The sequence below is a fragment of the Camelus ferus genome, chromosome 16, assembly GCF_009834535.1.
Source record: "Camelus ferus isolate YT-003-E chromosome 16, BCGSAC_Cfer_1.0, whole genome shotgun sequence".
Classification (NCBI taxonomy): Eukaryota; Metazoa; Chordata; class Mammalia; order Artiodactyla; family Camelidae; genus Camelus; species Camelus ferus.
Window position 1 is genome coordinate 3,308,854 of NC_045711.1, and position 20,260 is coordinate 3,329,113.

Here is a 20,260-nt window from a genome sequence, read left to right on the forward strand (position 1 = left end):
CCTTAAACCTCATCCTAATCATCAAAACACCCCCATACCATAACAAATAACCTATCAGCAAAAAGAATGTCTTTACTTAGTTAACACAGAAGCAGAACTCTCATTTGCACCATGATAGCAAGAAAATAATCTACAATTTAAATGAGATATAAATAAGACAACATAATCCCAAGGATTCTTAGAAGTAAATACATTTACTAATCCAATAGAACAGTGGTAAGAGGAACGGAAAGAAAACACAAGATGTTTATTTCCTTTACCTAGACTTATGAAATCATTCCATGTTAAAATGACATGGTATGGAAATAATCCAACTGAACCATCTGTTACGGCATGAGACTTTTCCAGAGTTTATGTATAGACATGTATAGTATTGCTCCCATTCTGAATTTCAGAGAGTTGAGATGGTACAAATTTCCTATTGAACTCATACTACTTCTGTAATTACAGAAGCCAAAGATACTACCTGAAGCATTTAAAATACTAGCAAGAGAGATTTATTTAAGAGATCAGAGAATAAAAGGATTATTAGAAACTGGAAAGTCTAGGTGATGAGAGGAAGGTGTATGATCTTGCCTACTCAAAAGACCAAACCAAATGGTTGAACTCTATGTTCTCTGGATGGGTCTTCAGAGAGTGGTTAACCTGACATGGGACATGTACTATAAATCACACATAAATTCTTCTTCTACAGTCTGGAAACCACAGGTCTAGGAAGATGCACTGAACTCACCAATCCTGAGCATGATTACTGGCTTCCTGAGGTGGGAGTGGGCTGGCTAATCGAGATACTTGAATCCAAACCGCATCATACAGGTCTTTCTTCCGGGTGTGCACAGTACATGGAACAATCAGCGGCATTCCAAAGAGGCTGGGGCGATTCTTCTGAGATGACAGGAAATACAGTTCTGTCCTCATCTGTATGTACAAACAAGAGAGGCTAAGAAGACAGGCCTCCGATTCCTCCCTTTTGTTCTTCTAAGACTGCCAACAGCAAGCATCACTACCATTTTCAAATTAGTCACTACCACACTTTTCTTTATTTATGAAGAGAATGGTCATTCAAAGTGGGGTCATGGAAATGCTGAGGTATTGCCAATTCCAGACTGGCTGTCTGTCTACCAGACTTGGGTTTTCAGCATTTAATATTGTCAGAGTACGTAGTTTTCTCTGATAGATATTTCTGACACAGACTGAATCATATGTAAAAAGATTAAAAATCGTATTTTTAATTACATGATAGAAGGTAAACTTAAAATATTTGCTTTAAGTATGTTAAGAAGTCTTCTGTATTTCTTAACATGGAGATACTGCACAGAATTAGCTTGGAAACAGTGGCTTAAAACAAAAGTTTAGTATAATAGAAAGGTTGATAGGAATTGCAGGATTACTCAAAAAAATTGCTGCGCACTTGGACATTTAATTCTTTAAGTTTGGTCTTTATGTAGTAGAGAAGCTAAACCAACAACTTATAAATTCAGTAATTTCTAAGTGAAAAGACTCTCTTATTTCAGATTCTCAAGTAATTTATTTTGCTGTTACTCACTTAAGCTTAGCTAGTTATGTGATTTTAAGATACCAACTCATGTGTTGGTAGTTACATTATTATAGGACCCACAGAAATGTGGACAGAGTTCAGAACAACTTTTTAAAAAGATCTAAAAACTTAGATTACTTCTCTCCTTAAACTTCTACTTTTCTTCCATTCCAACTCTCAGCAGATGACTTATTTTGACTTACTTTACTAAACAAACGAGATCAATCAAGTCACTTTTTCCTCTACTCTTTTCAGTGTATCTCTTTTTTAAGCCCACACAATTAGCATGCTCTTGAAGGTCATTTCTCCCAGAGACCTCCAGCCCATACCTGCTCAGTTCCTCATGGGAAAATGCTCCCAGATTTTTTTTTTTTTAATTGAAGTATAGCTGATTTGCAGTACTGTGTTAGTTTCAAGTGTACAGCAAAGTGATTCGGTTTTATATATATATGCACATATATATTTTTTCTCATTCTTTTCACCCCCGATTCTTTCCCATTATAGGCTATTACAAGATAATGAATATAGTTCCCTGTGCTATATATCCAGTAAATCCTTGTTGTTTATCTATTTCATTGTGTTTTTGTCTTTGTTTACTTTTTTATTAAAAGAAATTTTTTTGCAGGAAGGAGGTAGTTTTACTGATTTCTAGAGGAGGTACTGGGGATTGAACCCAGGACCTTGTATATGTGAAGCATGTGCTCTACCACTTGAGCTATACCCTTCCCCCTTTCTTATTATTTTTTATGTTTATCTGCTTTATATAAGGCATGCTCCCAGCTGTACTGCACCAGGAATTCTCCTTTTGCTCTCTCCTATCAATTTTTTCTCTAATCTGAAGAAACGCACTTGACCTAACTGTGCTAATGTCTCACCCTATTTCTTCACCTGGTCACACAGCCAGACTTTTCAGTTTTCATTCTTTTTGACGTCTCTGGCCCATGTGACCACTTCTTTCTTTCTTTTCTGAAATTGACATTCCTTTATTGTATCAATACAACACTATTATTTCTCCCTTTACTCTCTGAATATTCTTGCCTATGTTACCTTGCCTTACTCCTCTTCTTTTTCTATCTTGTAGAAGGGAGTAGAAGAAAAACTACTTTCAAAGTAATTCAACCATGAGATCAAAGGGTCTGAAAGAAGAAAGTGGCAATGAAAATGAAGAACAAATGGTAAATTCAAGCAGTATTTTGAAAAAGAAATTAAAAGGCATAGAGATATATTGAATATAGGGTTTTAGATGAGAAGGGGGAAAAAAAATCTAAAAACACTCCCAGCCTTTAGCTTTTAGCATGGAAGAACGGTGGGGCCTTTCACATAAATAATGGGGAAAAAAAGAGCTGACCTGGGACAGACAGATAGTAAAATCAGTTTTAGGCATTCCCCAAAGCAGCTCCTAGGTCATGAAGGAAACTACAAATGGGACTGGTTAAAAGGTGAACATATAGAGCTGAATATGGCTGTATGGTCCAATAATTACAAAAACCTGTATATAAGAGTATTTATCTTTAGCATTTACCAAGCACTTTATATAACATATACATGATAATTGAAGAGAGTTTTCTAAGAAAGATGAAAAAATAAACCAAAACAAAAACAAACCAGAATTCTTAATGTGTGATCTGATAAAGCCTAGTTGAAAAAAAAAAAAACATAGGGAAATGCATGAATCACCCCAATTATTTTAGCTGATGGGGCCAGTTCGAGCTGTGCCTAAACAAAATTCCAAGACACAAATATATCCCTTAATTCTGTAGGATGTTTAGTCACATTACCCTGTCTAGAACATGGTCCACAGAATATCATCCACATGGTCAGAAAATCACTTTAAGTCAGTGGTCACTAATTCAAAGGAGGGAAAAAGTACATTTCAAAGAATTATCAGAAAGCGAATAGCTATGTAATCACCAGTCAGGTCAAGAAACAATTCAGCCAGCACTCCAAAAGCCTTCCTCTTGCTTCCTCCCAATTATGAATTCTTCCTTCATCCTAAAGGTTAACGGTTTTTCTGAATTTTATGATAATAACTTCTTTGTTTTTCTTTATAGTTTTATATCCTATGCATAAATGAACAGTAAATTTCATTTTTCCTGTCTTTAAATGTTTTATTTATAAATAGAATCATATAAGTTGCATTTCTTTTGTGCCTGGCTTTTCCCCCACATTATGTTTATTGGATTCATTTATGTTCAGTATAATTATAAATCCATTCATTTTCATTGCTGTATAATATTCTACTATATGACCATGTCTCAACTTCCTTATCCTTTTTACTACCAATGGACATTTAATGGTTTCATAAAAACACAAGATGGAATAGTAGAATTACTTACTTCTAACTAGGAAACAAATTTTCCAAAGTAGCTGTACTAGTTTACACTCTTCTTAGCAGTGTATCAGAGTTCCTTTTGCTAAATTATCCTTACCAGCACTGTCAATCTATTTAATCACAGCTATTCTGGTGGGTGTGCTGTGATATCATAATGTGGTCTTTTATTTGCATTTCCTGGATTAGTAATGTGGCTGATCACTTTTTCACATGGTTATTGGCTATTCAGGTATCGTTTTTATAAAGTGCCTATCTTAGTATTAACCATTTTTTATTAAACTGTTTTTTCCTTAATGATGTAAAGGAGTTATTTATATTTTCTGGATTGAGCCTTTTTACTGGTCACATGAGTTGCAAACATCTTCTACTCCAAGGCTTGCCTTTCATTCTCTTAATGACGTCTCTTGATGAAACTGAAGTTCTTAATTTTAATGATGTCTAATTTATCAATCTTTTCCTTTGTGGTTAGTGCTTTCTGCGTTCTATTTAAGAAGTCTTTCCCTAAACCAAAGTCATGAATATATTCACCTTTATTATTATCTAGGGGCTGTTTCATTGTTTTGCTTGTATATTTAATTCTACAGTCCACCTGAAATTGATCTTTGTGTGGTGAGAGGTAGATGTCAAGTTTCATATTGATATCCAATTATCCCAGCACCATTTATCAAGGAAATTTTCTTACTGCTCTGCAATGCCATCTTTATTATAAATCAAGTGTTCACACATGTGTGAACCTATTTCTGGGCTACTGTATTCCATTGGTCTGTTTGTCTTTTCTCACACCAATATCATAATGTCTAAGTATCACTGCTTTATAAAATCATGATATCTGGTAGCTCTGTGCCTCATGCTTTGCTCTTCTTCAGCAATGTCTTTGTTATTTTAGTGCTTTGTGCTACTGTATGTTAGAATCAGCTTTATCAAGTTAAACACAAACAAGGATACACATACAGAGTTTGCATTTTTATTGGGATTGTGCATTGAATCTGTAGATCAGTTTGTGGAGAACTGGTATCTTTGAAAAATTGAGTCTTCTAATCCATGAACATGACCTATTTCTTCAAACATTTGAGTCCTCCTTAATTTCTATCAATAATATTTTATTGTTTTCTATGTAGATACTTTGTGTATTTTTTATAAAGCTTATTTTTAGGTATCTACATTTTTTCTTGGTACTTAATTTTTTTGGATACTATGATAAATGATATCTGTAGTGAATGGTGGTCCTCAAAAAGATACATCCACATCCTAACTCCCAGAACTTGTGAATGTGACTTTATGTGACAAAACAGGTTTGGATATGGAATTAAGTTGACACCATCCTGGATTATTTGGATGACCCCTAAATCCAATGACAAATGTTCTTATCAGTCAAAGCCAGGGGGAGAAGCAGCCCATGTGAAGACAGATGCAGAGATTGGAGTTATGTGGCCACAAGCTAAGGAATGCCTGCAGAAGTTGGAAGAGGCAAGAAGGATTCTCTCCTAACACATTTGGAGGAGGCACGACTCTGGTGATGTCTTGGTTTCAGACTTCTGGCCTTCAGAATTGTGAAAGAATTTCTGCTTTAAGCCACAAAGTTTGTGGTAATTTGTTACAGCAGTTTTAGGAAACAACTTGTCTTGCTCAAGAATGTTCTTCTTTCTCCCTTCAAAACAAACAAACTGTTCTCTAAAGGCAGCCATGCTTATATGGCAAAGAAGATGTACATACCTACATGAACATATAGGAGTCACAAACTTTTTAAAGAAAGTAGTATTCAGATGCACCAGCTGTCCTGTGGTTGCTTAATATATGAGTGAGGGATGTCATTTCATACATAGGCCATCACGTGTGATTCTAATCCTGGCTCCAATCACTTAGAACAGCATTCATAAGGCATTGAAAGTACACACAATGAAGATGTTGCAAAGAGAGAAAATAACGTTTTATAAATCACACTGGCAAGACTAGCAGTAACTTGCCTAACATTAAACTAACCATTTTTCGATGGACTGCAATGATGTAGCCTGTAAAGGAACTGTCAGGAAGAGATGGCATATGACCATTCACCATTCCATTTGTGAAGTTCTTCTCAGTTCCACATGGCACAACAGTGTTTGGCATTCCATTGGGGATGAATATTGGTCGAGGCAGGTCCCCATTGGTGGTTAGGGTGAACATTCCATTTGTAGATGGGGAAGAGGAGAAATCTACAAATTTGAAGATAAGTATAGCATCATAAGCTTGTGGTACATTAATCTTTGCTCTTTTCTCAAATATCTTTGGGACCCAGACTACTGACAGTCTCTTAACAGAAGACAGGGAGAAAGCATAGGTCAAATAATTCTAGACTAATTGGAAGATTTTAGTTTCAGATTCTATTTCTATAACTCACACTTCTGACAAAATGACAAAGCAAGAGTAATTACTGGGAAGAGTAAGTAGAATTTTTGCAACAACCTTTATCAGCACCAGGATGTGACAGGAAAACAGTTACACTGCTTGCTTTCTTTTTCTTCTCTAAAAATTCATTTCTCCATTCCTCTAAAAATGTTCTAGGACAGCAATCCTTAGCCAGATGCTGCTTTTAAAAAATTGTTTAATCTTTTAAATAAGAGTTTATTTTTAGATAAATTTCAGATTCACAGCAAAAGAAAAAGCAAGATAGAGACTTCACATCTGCCCCCAACACATTCACAGCCTCCTCCGTTAACAACAAGTCCCACCAGAGCAAAACATTTGTTACTACTGATGAAAGATGCTGCTTTTTAAATTAAATTAAAGTGCATTTCCTCAGTTTCACTAGCTGCATTTCAAATGTGAATAGTCCATGTGACTAGTGGACCCTGTACTGGATGGCAAAGATTACAGATAATTTTCATCATTGGTAAGAGTTCTATTGTACAGTGATGATATAAACAAAAAAGCAATATTACATCATCTACCAACTCACCATCAGTACTACCTATTGAGTGCCAATGACAGGAGCCTCATTCTCTCTGAAGCCCTTTACAGTTGGGGAATGTACCTAATTATCAACAGTATAAAGAAGAATAGACAAATCCTAATAATGGCCAAAAAGATTCACTGGATGATATTAAATTATAGGCAATATCAGATGAACAGATTCCTTTTTAGTCATATTTATTGTTTTCTGACAGTATATTCCTCTCAGACATCTGTTACCACGTTAGTATTAGATAAAAGAGTTAAAAGAGATCTGAATTCCAGTGGTAGTTTTAGCTAATAACTACCTATCTAACTTAGTCACTTAGGTTCTCTGAATTTTGGGTTGCTCATTTATAAATTGAGGAATCTGAGATAAATGATCACCAAGGTTTCCTTCAGGCTCCAAAACTCTCTTACTCTAATATTTTTAGCCTAAACAAATATAAAAAGGATGATAACCTTTAGACCAATATTCAAAGAATCATGAGAGGGAGCTCTAGTTATATCTTACCTGTCTGTACTGGACTAGAAGCTGAAATTGGAGATCCAGGGATGGGAATTTCAAATGCACACAAAAATCCACTCACTGAAAGCCGTACTTTCTGGTTGTCCTGAGGGAAATTCTATAGAAAAAGAGGCAAGATGAGAAGGGGGAGGTGTTTCAGATAAAATGGAGAATCATGTCTCTGATATATTCGAAGCAAATGTCTTAAATGCTTTCATCAGTCAAACAAACAAGACATCTGAATAATTTTTTCTAAAATAACTAAGAAGATGAAAGCTTGATACACGAAATGAAAAACCACCTTACTGACAAAACTACTCATCCCCTTCCATAGGGAGGAAGTCTCTTATAAGTGCCTTTTAAAATTCTGTCCTTCATCTCAAGAATCCCCACAGAGACCTCAACTTCTGCATTACATATGAAAAAAATATCAATGAGGTGGAAGTTTGTTTAGAAATTCTCAAAATGAATATAAATAATACCAATGGTAGCAGCTCAATTTAGGGCAGACAATATATTTATTACACTGCTTGTTTCTCCAGGTGGTATGCAGGAAGAAGTGATTTATGTCACTTTGTCTTTACTTTCTAACTCCTTAGTTTGGAAAGTCCTGGTAAACATATTCATAAGTACTAAAAGCACACATTCATAAGTACATAAAATAACCTAAGAAGAACTCTATTAACAGTGGTAATACAGAAGAGCTGTCAAGTGTAGCAGCAACAGTCACTGGGAACATCTATACTACAACGACATAGTCAGATCACTCCATATAGGCAGCGTGGGCTTACATATGTTTCTCCTTTAAAACAAATACCACCATCTTTATTACTCTTTTATTCTGATAGACAACCCTTAAGCTTCTCTGGAATGAAAAACTTGACAATTCTTTTTTCAGTTTTTGCTCTGGTTTATTATCTCCTTTGGCCATTTAACATAATAATTAATTAAGAAAACTGTGATCTTTGAAGGAGGAATCAAGGGTTTCCTAGAAAGAATAGTAGTATCACCTTTATGTTGGAACCATGTACTTCTGCGAGAAGAATTTGTTCTGATTTAAGTCCACAGAGATCGCTCAGCTGTTTTTTTAAACCTGTGTACTTTTCATCCATATTCAGTCTTAGTCCATATCGTACAGGGGTAGTACCATCCAACTTAATAACTAGTAAAGAGGAAAGATCTTTTATCAGTAAAATTCAGGTTTCATTGAAAGCTTTACACTCTGTGCTTGCGTGTGACTTAGAACTAGCAAACATTCCAGTCTAGGATTTTTATTTTATATGTAAACATCACAACAGATGATACTTAGGGATAATACTGAGTGAAATCATTATTTTTTTAATATTCATGTGATCCAGAAGTGGGAGTGGCTTTGCAAGATCATAAAAAGAGTTTCTGGCATGCTTGAAACTAACAGAGGACTCAATGGGCACAAAAATGGATCCATGTTCCAAATCTTTCAAACCTCAAATCATCCCTGAAATTAGATCACTAAATTATAACATGCTGACTACCAATCTTTAGGAGAATGGATTATAAACAAAAGACTATACTTACAAGTTCAGGCTGCTTGAATTCAAGGTAAAAGACAATGGAATCAAATCATTTTTCAGAACTTTGTGACTCACCTGTTATTTCTAAGTGCATATAACTGTCCATTGGTAGTGGCAAAGACAAAAAATTGAAAGGGTCAAATCGGACACTTATATGCCCACATGTCTTGCATTTGACTTGGGATCTTAGCTGCCCATGAAACAAATCCACAACAATTGATCTATTTCTCCTCAGGTGGTTGTCCCAGGCCTAGCAATAAAAAAGATGAGAGAACTTTTGGATCCCCTCAAGTTAAGAAAATAAAAAATACTTCTCTGCAAATTCAAAGAAAATGGTTAAATATACTAGATTTAAATTTCAAGAATGTAATCTTCACTTAAATCGTCACTTCACCTTAATCTTCATTTAAAATATAAAAGCTTTTTGTCTACACATTTACAAGTCAGATACGTAATTTAAAATGTATTGCCTACTGAGACAGCAGAAACAACATGAAGTGAGTAGAGCGTGATTCTTTCTGCTCAACCTATAAAACATTCCATCAGATGGAAAATCTTATTTTTTTCTTTGTTCTTACCATGGTAACAATGTCCATTACAAAGCAGATAAAATATGCTATTGGTCACTATATACATTACTTTAGCAATTACGGGGACCCCTGAAGTTCTTGTGAATAATTATTCCTATATTCTGTCCCCAAAATTTACAATGTGAAAAGGTAACACTTTTCTATTTTCATTAAAGATGCTTTGTTTGGCACCACTGCTCAAGAAATAAGCAGAGAAATATAAATTCCTTCATTTTCACAGTGAAATTCTGATCACAGGATAGTTTAAGTTAGCATTTAAAGTTGTGTAACATACATTTGTGACCAGAACATTTTCTCTGCTGCTTACAGTAGAAACCGAAAACTGACAAACCTCTGCAGCTACTTCCCAGTCTGGTCGACCATCACTGTCTTTCAGCTCCACATATGGCTTCTCATGCACTCGGTTGAGATCTTCATGAAGACCATCCAAGAGAAAAGCCAGAAGTTCCTGGGAGTCCTGTTGTTGGAACCCATTAAACCGGGGAGCATATTTTGCTATGGTCCACTATGAACATAAGAGGAATCAAACTCATTACTTGCTATCTCTACATCTCTCTCTCTCTCTCTCTCTATGTATATATCTATCTATAAAATTTAGAATGAACATGTCCATAATTCAATCAGAGCATTAGAAGAAGATAAACAGTATAGTATTTAGTCTGTGTCTAATTTCAGCAAATATATTTTGGATAATCATGAAAATCTTTCTAATCTTAATCTCAAATGACCTCTCCTCTCCCCCTCAGAAAGTATTACGGCCAATACTGTGTTCCAGTTTAGTATCATGTGAGCAAAGACTTCTTTAGGTACACAGATGCCATTTAAGACAGATAAGACAGAAATATTAAAACAGCATTTTCTCACACCAAAAAATTCCGTTTTATTTCTTTTACAGTTAACTTTTCTGGTCTTGTTGCATCCTAACTTGCAGGATAGCCTTGTGTTTAACTGTGAGGACTTATACTAGCTTGCAACTCTGGACAAGCTATTTAACTGCTATAAGCCTTAGTTTCCTGAGCCACACAGTGAAGATAGTAACACTACTTCATATTACAGGGCCATTTAGAAGATTAAATGAGTTAATACACACAAAGTAATTAAAATCGTAGCTGGTAAGTTGTAAGGAGCCAATTTTAACCTATTATGATTATGATTATTAATGTCTGACCTAAAAAGCCTTTGTCTTGCTTTTAAAGATAAAAAATAATCCTAACTTCACTAAAATTCACATATGATACTAATGTCAAATTTGTATCCATTAATTACATTCTTTCAGCTACCTTTTATCCTACAGATAAAACTAATTATCTTAGTAATGTTAAAAATGGATTGAGAATCATTAATTAGACTCAGAGGTCTACCTTGCAGTTAGAACACTGTTAATTGTGAAGGACTAAGAAAGAAAGGTTTACTGTATATACATGTAAGACACTTGATAAATTAGTAAAGTGAATGACGTCCCAAATTTAGACCATACTTTTGATCTTTCCCTACCTACATCTACAGCAGTATTGTACATACATGTGAACAAGTAAAAGTATCTGATGTCCCGTTTATGCCTTGTGAAGGACCCCAAAACATTAAACTAGAACTAAAAAGCTAACTATAAAAAAATATGTAGAGAAAAATAATTACTTACACAACTGCCTAGGACTTAAATACCTTTATATTACTTTAACATGCTTACCCGAAGCTTTAATGGGGCGACATTCTTTTGAGTTCCACTCCAAAGTTCCTGTACTAAATCCCCATAGCATTTAGCCATATGCCCCTTCATACCAATGGGATTTGTCCTAGAAGTTTGAGAAGAAAATTTGTTGCCAAAGATTCTTATAAATCACAATCACGTGGGCACAGAAATGCCTAGCATCTGTTTTCTCATATCAAAGTATCTTTTCAAAATGAGAAAAATAACACTTGGTCCTTACTTCATGCTAAACAGAGCCAATAAGATTAAGACTTTTCTCCCCCAGGGTGAAGAAGAGGAGATTTAGGTAATATTGTGTTTATATCAAAGTTATAAAACTTGAGAGGCCAATGACTCAAGAAAGATTACCTGTTGAGTTCATAAAGATGTCTCCCTGAGATAAAATACTGTGTCAGTGGCTGTGTGTTACTAACACACTGGATGCTTGAATTCATGAAGCATGTGTTTCCCAGGTTACTCAGACCTGTGGCTCCCTTTTCTGTCGGAACTGGAACAAACAATATAAGAACATAAGCCTAGCTGTAGGAAGATGCTATAGACCAAACAGTTACTTGTATTCAGTGCAATGATTTTAATGACTCTTCTAATCAGTTAAATGGAGCTAACATTTCTCTATCTGGTCTTGCAAGGCTAAACTAAATGTTTTTCATGGAGCATCACTGGCAATCATGGTATCTATGCTCATTTGTAATCTAGAAGCAGCAATGATTCTCTTTAATTGTTCTAACAGTTTTCTAAGCTTCAAACAATTCTCTTCTAGTATCATGTCTTAAAAAAAAAGCATACTTATTTAAACTGCAAGGTTAAAAAGAAATCTGATGCTTTAGGAAAAGGGAAAATAAGAGGAGGCCTGATCACTTTTGAGCCAGAAAGCCACAAGCTGTTAACACCTCAATAGTGAGAGAAGGAAAAAAACCAAAAGAATAATTTTAAGATAATTTCTTTAAAAATAATACACTGGAGACTTACCCTTGTGTCTATCTATTTTACTACTGTTTGCTATAAAGGACATTTCCTCAGGCCAACTCATATCTTTATTTCGAACTGGAAAGACAGAGATAGCAATGTGTTAATTTCTTTTCCATTCAAATCATACCTACTCAATTACTTTTGTTAAAAAAAAAGAAAGTTCTTATTTCTAAACCAGGAACTGGAAAAAAAAAAAGTGAAGTTAATTTTAGTAACTGACTCTGAAACCACTTCAATTCTTTATACTGGGGACTTTGTAGTCTTTGGTTAGAATTAATCAGTAAGCTAATCCCTCAGTTACCTACCTGAAGTAAAATTATACTGAATTGGTGGGGGGTATAGCTCAGTGGTAGAGTGCATGCTTAGCATGCAAGAGGTCCTGGGTTCAACCCCCAGTACCACCATTAAAATTTTTTTTAAATATTAAAAAAATTTATACTCAACCATCTATAGGAGCAATTAAAACTCTTAAATTTAGTACGTTAGAACTATTACAATTTTTCTCACCTTGTGACAAATGCCAGAGTAATCTATTCATTTTCATACAAAGGCAGTTAACAATAGTTCCTGAATCTTGATGAGAAAAGACACTAAGTTTTCAATGACATGTGCATGCCAGTGTGTAAATCTATGCTTATACAAGTTAAGTTCTGTTGGTGAGTGATCCGTGTTGATGATTAATGAAAGCCTGCACCATTAACTATGCAAGAAAGTTAGTCTCCTTATTTATTATTTATTGGGGGGGGTTAGGTTTGTTTGTTTGTTTATTTATTAATTTATTTTTAATGGAGGTACTGGAGATTTAAACCAGGAGCATGCTAAGTATGTGCGTTATCACCGAGCTATACCCTCCTTGCTAGTTTCTTTAACTCAGAAAGGCAGCTTGAAAATTTTAAGAAACTTGTAAACTTATAATTGAATTCACCTGTTTTTACCTACAGTTTTTCACCCTTGCCAGCCAATGAATGTAGACATATTTATCTTTTAAAGCAATCTAAATAGTATCACAACAGGATCACATAAAGGTTTCATGGATTTTCATTACCATGAAGAATATAATGATCAAATAACAGTTGGAAAAATTATAAAATGGATTATCAGTGAGTAACTAAATCTTTAAATTCTTCCCCTTCATTTGTACCTTCAATTACCAGGTGCTGCTCATCCTGGATTTTCAAATATTCCAATCTATGATCCTCATCATCCAGAAGAGTAAGGTAATTCTGTATATGGAGGAGGAAATGTTTTTGTTAATTTAACTACTAATCTTGAAACAAATACGGATATAAAAATGAATGACAATTAAAAACGTCCTTGTAGTTACGTAACTCATGTGACATACTTAGTATATTATAGTCATTCAGAAATACTTATAATTTTGGTGGTAAAATTAGGGAAGGAAAATGTATACTTTGTAAACATAAACTATGGCTCTAAAACAGTTACATAGGACTGTGGGGAGACCAGAAAAGACTTAACACACATCAACCCAAAATTCACTGAATTCTGATTTTTCTGAAGGGCTTACAGAAGCGAAATTTTTCTAGTACGTAGTATGAAATTCAGTAAATGTGCTTGTGATCAAGATGGAACTTGATTGCTTACTAGGAACCGAAAATGTAAAACCAAATGTCAAGAAGTAGAATTATACATTTTTGTTGACGCTCACCCTGTCTAAAGTACTCACAAAGTTAATTCACTTAAATCTTAAAACTATCCTAAGGGAGAAACTATTATTTTTCTCATTTACTCGTAAGAAAACTGTGACAGAGAGTTAAGCGACTTGCCTTTGGTTATTCAACTAACAGATGTGAGAGCCAGGATTTAGTTCTTGGCAGCATGGCTCCAGGAGCTATGCTCTTAACTTATGCTATACTGCCTCTCTATGGTGACCAAAGGAGGGTATGTATAAGAGAGAAAGAACTAGAGAACAGAGAACTGGTTAAAACTACTTATAATCCAATTTCACAGTACAATGAAAACATACTGCATGTGTTAGGAAGATTATAAGCAACTGACCATTCTCTGAAGAGAATGGAAGATGGAAGGGGTCAGAAGATGGGAAGGAAGAATTTTCACTATATACTTCTGTGCCGCTTGAATTTTTTAAAACATCTGTATAAGTTATTTTAAAACAAATCCAAAATAAACTCTGTTTATTTAAAAAAGATATTTGCTGTTACTTTATAATAATAATCTTTATAAGCTGGTACTGTTCATGATAATCAATTGTTATCATGGATTTCAGGTGACAAATATCTACACATGTGCATACAGTAATTTAAAAGTTGAAGTTCCCACTGAGGTCCTAGATATGGGTTTCAGCATAATTGCTGTAGACAAAAACCCCAGACTCATGAAATACGGCTTTGACGCTTAATCAGGTCTTTTCAGGACCCTGAGGCCTCTCACCTCACTGTTGTACAGCCACAGGCGCATGTCCTCCTCTTTGATGCGCAGCCTCTGAGACAGGTATTCATGAATTTCCTTGATGGTCTGCATCCGACTGAAACAGCCTGTGTAGGCCAAGACCCGCTTTAACGGCGCGTTCGGAGAAGGGACATTTCCTATGGTCGCGGTGACCACAACAAGGAAAAAGGCAGATGTGAGTATAACAGTGCCCCCCTCAGCAGTGGGGACCAGGCCATTTCAGGAAATAATGATGAAAAATGAGAATTACAGGTTTAATAATTTTATAATTAAAGAGGCTTTAAAGGAAGCTTTAAAATGAAGGTAGGAGACTCAAGCGTCTTTAAGAGTGAGACTTAACTTTGAAAGGGAGAACAAAATCATAGCGGCCCCCAAAATAAGAGGCAGTATTTGGATCCCCAGAAAAGTGGCAAATGTCAGTGGGCATTGGTATCCTGGCTGCCCTCAGCTGGGTCACACTCACCAGCAAAATCACAACTCAGTATAAGAATGGGGAAGATAAAACGGGACTGGATTTGAACTTCACAGATAACTGGATTTACCTGATCCGCCTTCTTAAAATAAACTGTCTTGAATTATTAATCCTATCACTCTCATTAAGTGGCCCAATTACCTGGCACACTGGTATAATTACACAGGAAATTTTTACTAAAATTCTAAGTTGGCATAGACTCTAAATGGCCAAACAGAGCTTTAAAGTGAAGCCACGGGGCTTCCCATGACAAAAAAAATTGCCCTATTGAAAGGTAGTATGCATTGGGAGAATCATATGGCCTGCTCACCCAATAAAAGGACAGCAGACATGACCTTGAGCTCTCAAAGGGCTCAAGGTGGAAACAAAGAGTGGCAATATGGGGAAAGAGTAAAGACTGAAGGAAGAATATATAAAGTCTAACTACATCCTTCAAAAGAGAAGGGTGAAGAAATGACAACAGATTATGGAAATCAAAAATAGGTTGCTAAGAAAATCTGCTAAACCCTGGTTTCAGCCAAAATCTATAGACAAAAGCTGTAGCTTAAAACGGTCATCTCTACCTATGGAAGGTTATAGTTTACTGAGCAATCCAAAACAAAAACACATGTAACGTATCAATATAATTCATCTAGGGTACAATTATACACTCTAGGTAGTTTTCCACCCATTTAATGATGACTTGGCTTTTTCCCTCCCGTTAAATGTGCTTTGAGTCTTCACCTACTTAAAAAAAATGAAGTGTTGGCATCATCTGCTTTTTCAGAGCTTCCAAAAAGAATTAACTCACCTAAAATTGGTTGAAAAATCATCTAACAATGACTTCTGCAGCCTTGTCTGTTGAAAAGGCTACGTTTAAGTCAATGTAACTGTGGCAAGGTTTGTATACCTGTCACTTCAAAAGGAATAACAGAGCCTAGTAAACAGCTGATAAATTGAGTAATGAGAAAGATGAAAATCACATTACGGAGAACAAAATGCAACTCTGATCAATTTTTAAACATCTAGCAAAGCAAATCATTTACTGTTAGCAAGCAGAAGACAATCCCTAGAAGAAAACAAAGAGCAAATTTCTCTAATTACACATCAGAGGATTAGTTATAAGATTACAGCAAGAAAGCATATTTTTATAAACTTCAAAATGATTAAAGATTGATTTCACAACTAATTAGTAAGAAATAAAATTTCAAATTAAGAACAAATTTGGAGCATAACTATCCAGTTCTAGGATTCAGAAGCATTTGCAAGTGTAGTGTCCAACTCAATTTCTACTGTCCTAAGCCACGTAAGAAATTTATTTGAATTCTAGACAGTTTTTGTAGCATCGCTCATTAAGCAGGCAGCCACTTATTATACATAATTTCGTGCTTTTGAATAGCACCAACAAACCTAGTGGAATTTACAGAAGCAGCTAAAATCTAGGATCAGCACAAGAGTTACAAAGAGAATTTTAAAAGATATGTGCTATGGGTACAGGAAAGTGAGGCAAATAATATTATTTAATGGAAAATTAAATCAAAAGTGTTTCATAGAGATTCTTATTTCTCTGTTCCTTAATTTTGATGTTTTCCCCAAAGACAAAATTTAGCTAGGCAGAGTCCACTGCTTTATAACTCTTACCAAACAGTATGTATAAGAATCTCCACAGAATATCTGAATATAACCTTTAAGGAAGACATAAAACAAACCCTACTAAATTTCAAAGGAAGGATTACACTTACGGGGTTGTTTGGGTTCACAGGTAGTTCTTGTACACTATTATATTAATTATAATAACATTCTGGCATTAGTAACACAAAGTCTGGGACTTTGTCTAAATGGATGAACTCATTATTTTTACTGAAGAACTATTTCAAATATTTGCAAAGCAAAAGCATAGAGCAAGTCCTGCCCATTAATAAAATTTAACTTAAGAGAAATCAAAAGGGAATTTTTTGCATGTAATACATTAAAACGAGAACTTATTTATATGTCATTTTGATAGGTTTGATGTTTTTCAAAGGAATTGTATCATTTTCAAAAATATACCCTTTATTTTGTATTATCTGTGTTTTAAAGGTACCTTGGACCTAGCATAAGGAATATATATTTTGCTAAAAATGAACAAACAAACAAAAAAACCCCGAAAACAAACAACAAACAAAAAAAGATGATATTGTCTAAGAAATTACTTCTTAGAAATCTGAGTGGAGATGAGAAGACCAATCACTGACCAGCAGACTGTAATTTAGGTCAAGCACATAATTTATAATGGCTTGTTCTCAAAGACACAAAGTATTTAAAATTTACTTCTACTCATTATCTTTGTATGTTTACAAACCAGAAAAGGGGACAACCATTCTCAGTTTGCTGCTGAGATTTTGCCTCCACCCCATCTAGTCTTGCGCATGACCATAGATCTAAGCCCCACAGTGATTTACTGATTCTGTATGAAAACAGATGGAAACGTGTTATTATGTACAGTGGCACCAGACTTTGAGGTCTTTATTTTTTATTTTTTAATGGAAATGCATGGTATTCTTGCTGCATTCTTAAGTTACCTCTTGGTAAATGCTGAGGAAACATTCTCAGGCTCATCATACCCATATTCACCCAGATGTTAGACTGCTGTGTCCGTGTGGCAGGCTGCTGTCGCAGGAAGAGAAGATATCGAGGAAATAACTCCAACTCTGGGATTTCTGTCTTGCTATTCTTGATCACCTGTTGTTTTAAAAGACATAAAGTGATCACTATAAAAGAAATAAAACTTGCCATTTTTACCCAATTTCCGAGATTTATTTTTAAACTCACCTGTTCAATAGGTTCACTGCCTATATTCAGTTAGATTATAGAAGTTCACAGGTTTAAATTACATGGCTTTAAAGACTCTCAAGCTCTGGTTCTTAAATCCATCTTCCAAGATTAAGACCCCTGTGGGTATTTCCTCCCCTTTCATTTAAAAGCAAGTAACATCAAAATTAAGGGGAAAAAATCTTAAATATTATCTATAATTTAGTACCCTCACACCGTAACTCTCTTCACTTTTACGTATTTCATACATAAAAATGACGCTCTTTTAAAGGACAAATTCCTAGGACTGATATTTCAAGTAAAAAAGTATAGAAGTATTCATGTCGTTAATTATTTAAGTCATACTGCGACCCAAAATGTAACAATTTACAGTATTTCCAGAAATGTATGAGTGTATTACTTTCATAAAACTTTATCATTGGACATAATTTTAAAACACCCCATTTCTTTAATACATATAAAGAATATTGTAAATTTACTTAAATTTTATTTTTTGTATTAGTAGTGAGAACAAAAATGTTTCCATATATAATTTACTATTTATGTTCTGTGTAACTGAACTGTTCATATATTTTTTCGTCTATGATTAAAACAATTAAATTAGATGTACAAAACTGGGATTCACATGGCTGAAAAAGGACTTTTCAGTAACTCCTCCCAGTAACTTGCTTGCTGGCTTAAAGACACAGAAAAACATTTCATCATCAAAACAGTGCTTTGAGAGTAGCACATTATCAATTTAACATTCCAAAAAGGACAGGAGGGTTAACACTCAAACTCTTTCAAACATAAACTCTTACAGAATCTTTAACAGTCTCAAGTGATCAGGCTTTATTTCACTTCCTTTTGCCCTACTAACCAGTGTATTCTGCAACAGAGCATTTTTTAACATCAAGAGGGGGCAGTAAAGAACCAGGTAAAAACAGTGCTACAAAATCAAACCTTCAGGATTATTTCTGCATGTTCTGATATGCTGTCATACGGCACTAGAAAAGTTCCACTTGGGAGTTTTTTTAAACACTTATTTAGATGGTAAACAGTAAAAGGAGCTCTCTGTGACACTAAGACTACTAGATGAAAACAAGTCTGACCATTTCTAGACAGTCACTGATAGCTGCAAAGCCAACAGTAAAAATTTCTTATGATTCCAGTTTAAATGTGATTTTGGGAAAGAGTAATAATTCTGCATCTGTGGTTGTCGGGCTACCTAAAAACATACCTTTGGCAGAATCTGAATTGACAGTGAGATAATTTTTATAATATGTAGTTTGCTTTCCAAGATAAGTGATTTTGTGAGCAAATTACTGATAAATTCTTCTACACACATGCACAATCATACATACATACATATTTATTTACAGTTCAATTATTCTTGTCTATAAACTTGTTAACTTCAACGACAACCAGCAAACAATACATGCAATTCCATTTACAGAAATTTACCTTAAAGAGATCATCACATGTTTGGAAAGAGAATTATTTACCAGAAAATTGCTTTAAACAACTAAAATCTAGAGGCAAACTAAATGTCCATCAGTGGTGACTGGTTAATAAATTATGATGTATGTATATATGCATATGTATATGTATGCAGTGTATATTAAGGAGCACTATGCTATTATTTAAAGTTATGGTAGAGATCTAAATTTATTAACCTAGAAAGATATCTGTAGCATCTATCTTAGATTGAAACCAGCAGATCACAAGACATCAAGTATAATATGATTCATTTCATAAAATTATCCAAACATATTTATACATTTATATGAATAAGCACAGAGGAACATTTGGGAAAATGCACACCAAAATGTTAGTAGTGGTTATCTGTTAAGTGGTAGGATATGGCATAATTTTTATTTTCTTCGTTTTTTCTATATTGCTTAATTTGTTATCACTGAGCATGTACATGTACAAATTAAAATATTTTTTTAAAAAATGGTATGATTTATGTAAATATGAAGGTGAAAGTATTTTTAAACTTGCCATGGCAAAAATATTTAGTATTCTTTAACTTGGAACACCATATTCTAAATGGTTTTATAGCAATTTTTCCTGAAATCAGGCAAATTTATCATATTTAGAGATGAAAAAATATTATCAACTCAGCAAATGAAGATTTAATGTACTAAAATTATAGCTTAAACTAGTACTTATCTGGCATTGTTAAAAAACATGACCTTTTGTGAGCCTCTGTAAAAACTCATTTAATCATTATAATTATAGTTATAATGATGATGGTGACAGGAGCAATAGGCAAAATTTATTGACTATTTACTATAAATCAGAGGCAGTGCTTATCATTATGTATTATTTAATTATCAGAATAATTCTAACGAGGTAGGTATTACTGTTACCTCCATTTTACAGATGAGGAAACTAAGATTTAGAGATTAGAACACCGGTAATCTCAATCTAGGCAGGCTCTAACACATCAAACTACATC

General features: G+C 34.4%; 1 protein-coding gene across 4 annotated transcripts in view; it reads right to left on the minus strand.

Moving 5' to 3' along the window:
* Nucleotides 1-20,260, minus strand: part of USP32 (ubiquitin specific peptidase 32) — a 58,344-nt gene that overhangs the window by 17,179 nt on the left and 20,905 nt on the right. For 3 of the 4 annotated variants that reach the window (XM_032498332.1, XM_032498331.1, XM_032498330.1), the window contains 12 exons: nucleotides 17,568-17,727; nucleotides 14,538-14,692; nucleotides 13,267-13,348; nucleotides 12,126-12,200; nucleotides 11,505-11,643; nucleotides 11,136-11,241; nucleotides 9,780-9,953; nucleotides 8,934-9,108; nucleotides 8,316-8,467; nucleotides 7,312-7,423; nucleotides 5,850-6,061; nucleotides 734-918 (listed from right to left, as the gene is read on the minus strand). In XM_032498332.1, the coding sequence (XP_032354223.1) occupies nucleotides 734-918; nucleotides 5,850-6,061; nucleotides 7,312-7,423; nucleotides 8,316-8,467; nucleotides 8,934-9,108; nucleotides 9,780-9,953; nucleotides 11,136-11,241; nucleotides 11,505-11,643; nucleotides 12,126-12,200; nucleotides 13,267-13,348; nucleotides 14,538-14,692; nucleotides 17,568-17,727 (1,727 nt within the window). The remainder of the gene's footprint in view (nucleotides 1-733; nucleotides 919-5,849; nucleotides 6,062-7,311; nucleotides 7,424-8,315; nucleotides 8,468-8,933; nucleotides 9,109-9,779; nucleotides 9,954-11,135; nucleotides 11,242-11,504; nucleotides 11,644-12,125; nucleotides 12,201-13,266; nucleotides 13,349-14,537; nucleotides 14,693-17,567; nucleotides 17,728-20,260) is intronic. The other variant, XM_032498333.1, reaches the window with a different exon arrangement.